The 5,680-nt window shown below is 36.1% G+C and overlaps 1 protein-coding gene across 1 annotated transcript in view; it reads right to left on the bottom strand.

The window, feature by feature from the left end:
- The window catches only part of LOC102024336, a 109,061-nt gene that overhangs the window by 86,942 nt on the left and 16,439 nt on the right, over positions 1–5,680 (bottom strand). Inside the window, exon 4 of the mRNA XM_005382184.2 lies at positions 127–294. Within this exon, the coding sequence (XP_005382241.2) occupies positions 127–294 (168 nt within the window). The remainder of the gene's footprint in view (positions 1–126; positions 295–5,680) is intronic.

Raw genomic sequence — 5,680 nt, 5'->3', positions numbered from 1 at the left:
ACACATTTTTTTTTTTTCCCTAAACTCTACCCAGGATTTAAGTTTGACAACTTCAGAATCTTGCCTGGCCCCTAGCTATGGGCTCTGTAACACATACCTATCTTACTATATTTGTAGAGTCCTTACCAGCTACTGGTCGTGGTTTTTTACTAAGACATCGGGGACTGTCTTCAGGATTCCCATCGTCTCCTCTGAAAACCCAAGCTGCTGAATGAAAGTTCTCTGTGTAGAATCCTTTTTCCTCAATATCAACTCGAAAGCCAAAATCCATAGAAGGACCATCATCTGAGGTAACTGAGGAGCAAAACAAACAAAAAAGATAACACAAATTATGCACTGGCAAGAAAGAAGATCCAAGAGACTGGTGGTCCAGGTGAGAAAAGAGCTGAAATGCAGGAAGTCTAGAGTGCTGTCTTTAAAAACAGGTTGCTAAGTATGCTGGACAGTTCTCTTGGGAAGAATTTGTACAGTCCCAAAGCATCATAAATCAAAGCAAGTACTGTTTGAGAGCCTGTGGCATGGGTGGCTATGCACTAGCAGCAGCAACTGTAAATCTTTCTGTCAAGGAAAAATATGGGGAGAAGCATTTGTTTTTAAGACCCGTATATTAATACTTAGGGGTCAAAATGAAACCACGCAGAACTAAGAATTACCTTTCAGAGTCCCTTTCAAAATACTAAGAGTAAGAAAAAGAATTACCAAATAAAAAAAAGACAACAACCAAACTATCTTTGTGCTTGAAGAAGGCACTGAAAAAACATATAGAAAACTCACTATGATCTTATGTGAAGAGAAAAGTATATAAGGAAATACATAACGTTGATCTGGCAGTTCTTTCACACAAATTAAGGCTATTTTGTGCATGTAGGAGCATTTTGGATAGTGTAGAAGGCTGTGCCAGAAAAAGAAATGAGATTCCACGTGTATTTTGAGGAAGTTAAAATCTGAATAAAGTCATGCCCTAAACCTTTCAGTCTTTCAAAAGGGAAGAATCAAGAAGCATCCCTTCATAGCCAAACTATAATTTCATTAGTTTTCATTTCTCAAATACCACAAAGACATCAGGCTTTGAAGACCACAGTAATACTTCTTAAAGAAGAGAAGAACATTTTACTGTCTTATCTTTTAGTTTCTTTTCACTTCTTTTCATACTATAGTTACTCTGATGTCTTTCTCTGAAAAATTCTGGGTAAAGTCTCCCTCTGGTCCATCCCTGCTGGGCAGCGGCCATGGAGACTTGAGCTGTAGTTCATCAGTAATGTGAGGCCCCAGGAAGGGTGTATATCTGCTTGCACTGATTTTTCTCTGGAGAATCATTTCTAATCGTTCTTGTCTTGCCTCTACATTTACACCATTGCTTTCTTAGTAGCAGATAGAAAAGATAAATATCAGATATTTTCCTGTCCATTTATTTGTTGATAAACCAATGAGATCCCTAGCTTACAGATTTATGTGACTTGTGTAGGAAGTATCTGGGGTGGTGGTTGACAAAGGATGCAAGAACATAGTATCTTGCAGACAGTTAAGAGCAAACCCTAAATATCTTTTTCCCAAACCCAAATATCTTAAGTGACAGTCTCATTTTAAATTTTTTTTTATAATTATTTTGTGCTTGGAATGCAATTGCCCTGTTCATTAACAGTTTATGTGGTTTCAGCTACATTCATTCATTAATTCATTCATTCACTGACAAATTGAAATAAATGTTCTCTCATGAACAAGGTGTAAATTTGTGTACAATGGGGATGGAAAGATAAATGAGACAGGAACTCATGAGAAAGTAAGAGAATACAGAGGAAGAAAACAATGATTCTGGGTATAGGGAGTGTAGATTAAATGAGAATATATTAGGCTTGAGCTTGGGGAGAGGGTAAGCTTTGTATGGGAGGATGAGGTAGGAAAAACACAGAGAAACACAGAAGGGACAGATGGCTGGCAGTGAGGAAGCAGGTGTAGGTTAAATATCCTTATTCTAAAGATATGAAATCTGAAGAGTAAATTACAAAGCTTTTGAATACAAACAACACTACAAATGGAAGTTTCCACACCTTAGATCACAAGAGAATTCACAGTTAAGACACAAGTACAATAAAAATATTCCATAAAATTACTTCAGGCTATATGTATATGAAACATAAGTAAATTTTGTGTTTTTACTTCAATCACACTTCCAAGATATCACATTATGTGTACGCAAATATTCTAAAGTCCAAAAACCATCCCAAATTGGCAATATTTGTGGTTCCAAACATTTCAGTTAAGAAATATTAAGCTTGTACTTGCGAGACACATCATGTTCATTATTTTGTACACAATAAGATATATTGTGTACAAAAATAAAGTGGAATGGCACATTAGAACACTATGTAATGATAAAGTTAGAATTTAAATGCTATGAGAATTTGATGAGATGCATTGTGTTATGGTTTGTGTCTGGATATCCCTCCAAAGCCTCATATGGTCATGGGGGACGGACTTCTTGGAGGTGGCTGAATCTAGAGTTTGTGACTGATTCATGGCCCATTATGGGATTAATGATATGAATGCTACACCCGCCCTAGGCGTGTATCCTGCATACAATACAAGGGACAGACACAGTTTGTCTCTCTTTTCTCTTGTGGATTTGTCTGTCTTTCACCTCCATGGACTACTGTTCCTCTGCATGTGCCACTCTGCTTTGGAGCCAGCCAGTTAGGGACTGAAACCTCTGCAAGCTGTGAGTGAAATAAACCTTTCCTCCTTTAACCTCACGTGTCAGGTATTTTGTCTCAGCAATGACAGAAAAGTAACTAAGACATGTTGTTTATTGGAATAAAAACTATGAAAACTTTAGAATATAATAATATAAGTTAGACTTTTGGGTGCTTTGCTCCATATGCCATATTTCAAAACCCTTCAAGAACATTTTGTTTTCATTTGCTAGATAAGTTTGAGCATGACAATTTTAAAATATAGGAAAAGGAAATCAGAAATTATGATAATTTATTGACCTATCTTTCCAAGCTTTAAGGCTGAATCAAAGCTTTTTTTGTACAACTTTAGTGCTTGCTAAAGTTTCAAAAATGGTGAAGAATTTTGTAGTATTAAAACATTTTTCTCTTTGATTTATTTTATATGTGCATGGCCTTAAAAATTCAGTAACATTTTAATATTTATGAATGTAACTTACACAGATTTCTAGGTCCACTGATTTATCACTATTATGTTTGCTTGCAGCAATAGCTACACATGTTGGATATGCAATCATCTCCCTATCATGCAAAGGTCTGAGGGTGGGACTTTAAATTATAGTGATATTTGTTTCTATCCACTTGCATGAGACTGTTGAAACAGCTCACTTATTTATTTACAAACAGATTTGATTATGTGGATGAGCAGTTCACTATTCATTCAGTCACCAAGACAGAGCTAATCAACACACTCTTAGATAAACTGAGACATAAAACCTGTGGTAAAATCCAATGAAGCAGCCAGTCACACACCTGCAGAAAACTTATAGCTGCTTGGTTTCTCAACATCTGTCCCTATGAAACCTTAGAATATAACCCCAAATATATCTTTGTCACAAAAATTTTGCTACCAAAATTAGTTTTGCTATATCAGTCTTTTAATAAATGAACTTTAAAACAGAAGGTGCCCTTAATTATGCTTCATATTACTGAAATACTTTTGTCCAGGAAGAATTAAAATATTTCATCTTGATTTTTAGGTTTTTACTTTAGGTTTAAAAAGACAAAATGAGCAACCCAGCTCTAGGTGTCTCTAGGGATTCTTTCTTTCAGTTTTTATTTTTTATTAGTACATGTTTGCAATACATAATGATTACATTTTTGTAGGGAGTTGGTACCTGTACATAACATATATCAATATTTTTTCACCCCCTTCCTTCCCTTTCTTTCCATTGCTTTGGGCATTCTTATACTTTTTACTTCTACTGTATTACTAGAAGATAATAAAAAGGTGGTATGTATGGAAGTGAGACCCCATTTAGAATTCTCCAGGGTTATAATAGACCAAATAGCTGTAGTGAGTTGTCATGCTTAAAACCACGGACTCCAAGCAGGTGTCTTAGTTTGAAACCCAGCTCTACCACTAATTACTGCTAATGGATGCTGGAGAAGTCACTCATCCTCTCCATGCCTCAGAAAGCTCATTAACTAAAATGAAGATGCAAATATAGTACTTAACTCATAACGTTACTGGGAGAGTTAATAAACTAATACATCATAACTAGTTTAGAATAGTGCCTGACACAAAGTAAACACATCATAATTGTTCATACTATTAAAAATTGAAGTTCCTTCTTTTTTTCCTCTCTTTCCTTTCTTTCTCTTCTCCCCTCCCCTCCCCTCCCTTTCCTTCCTTCCTCCCTCCTTCCCTCCCTTCCTTCCTTCCTTCCTCCCTCCCTTCCTTCCTTCCTTCCATTCTCACTTCCTTCCTTTTGTCCAATCTTTCTATCTTCTTATCCTTCCCCTCTCTTTCTCAGTAGCAACTAATATTTGGAAAATACATTTTCAATACAATTTTAACAGCTGAATGAAATAAGATACCAAGTATCCTCATATGATTACCCAAATTCTTTCACATCTGTTTGTGATACAGGAACCACTGAAGATTATAAAACTCAGTGCTCTATTTTGCAGACCCTTTCCAATTCCATTTACAGCCTTCAAATTATTTACCTAGTGTGCCTTAGTCAGCATTCCCCACAGCCTAGATGGATTGATCAACTGTGTCCACACACATAAATATGTCACTCCTAATGTCTTTTCCAGTTATTATGTAGGAAGTCAGAGATGAGTGAGATTAACAGAGTGAAAAACACCAGCTGTAATGATGCTCGATAAAGCTGTCAGGTTTTAAGTCATGGATTAGTAGCGTATCCTGACTCTATAAGTGAGATAAAATTTAAACCACACATTAAACAATGCTAGTCCTAGCAGCTCTTAGTGAATTGCAGTCTCTACTGAAAAGTTTCTGAAGAAATACAACATGCCTTTAGTGTACAAGTGGCTTGGATAAACTGAAAAATAGAAATAGCAGGCAGTTTAATTCTCTAGTGTCTAATATGAAACAAATACTAGTGCAAGTTTTTATTCAAAACAGAATTCACCCAAAAGAAAATACAATAATTGTTTTAATTAAAATGATTATATTATTTTGGCATAAAATTTGAATTTGTACAAGTTACACAACTGATTACTGTATTATTTCAAGTGATTATTACTGGTAAATGTTCCAACTAACTCGCCATAAGGAAAAAAAAAAGCCTATTTGTAATATTTGCCAGTTTCTATTTTTTTTTTTTTTTTTTTTTTTCTCCGGTACCAGGAACCGAACTCACGACCTTACGCTTGCCAGGCAGGTGCTTTGCCGCTGAGCTAAATCCCCAGCCCTTCCAGTTTCTATTGTATAAATATCCAGCCATGGCAAATCTCAAGTTAGCAACCTGCTATTGAACCTGTTGAACTGCAGTGTTTAAAAAATGTGCACAGTTAGCTTTTGTGAGCCACTGTGAGCTGGCTCTAGCACACCTATGATTGTTTCTTTTTTGCAGAAAATGCAGAGCAGACATGAATGTCTAAGAACACTAACAGTGAAGGATTTGTCCATAAAACAAGGGATGAGGGGCTGGGGATTTAGCTCAGCGGCAAAGCGTCTGCCCGGCAAGCGCAAGGTC

The sequence above is a fragment of the Chinchilla lanigera genome, unplaced genomic scaffold, assembly GCF_000276665.1.
Source record: "Chinchilla lanigera isolate Chin_1 unplaced genomic scaffold, ChiLan1.0 scaffold00017, whole genome shotgun sequence".
NCBI lineage: Eukaryota > Metazoa > Chordata > Mammalia > Rodentia > Chinchillidae > Chinchilla > Chinchilla lanigera.
This window is presented reverse-complemented; position numbering and strand designations above follow the sequence as displayed.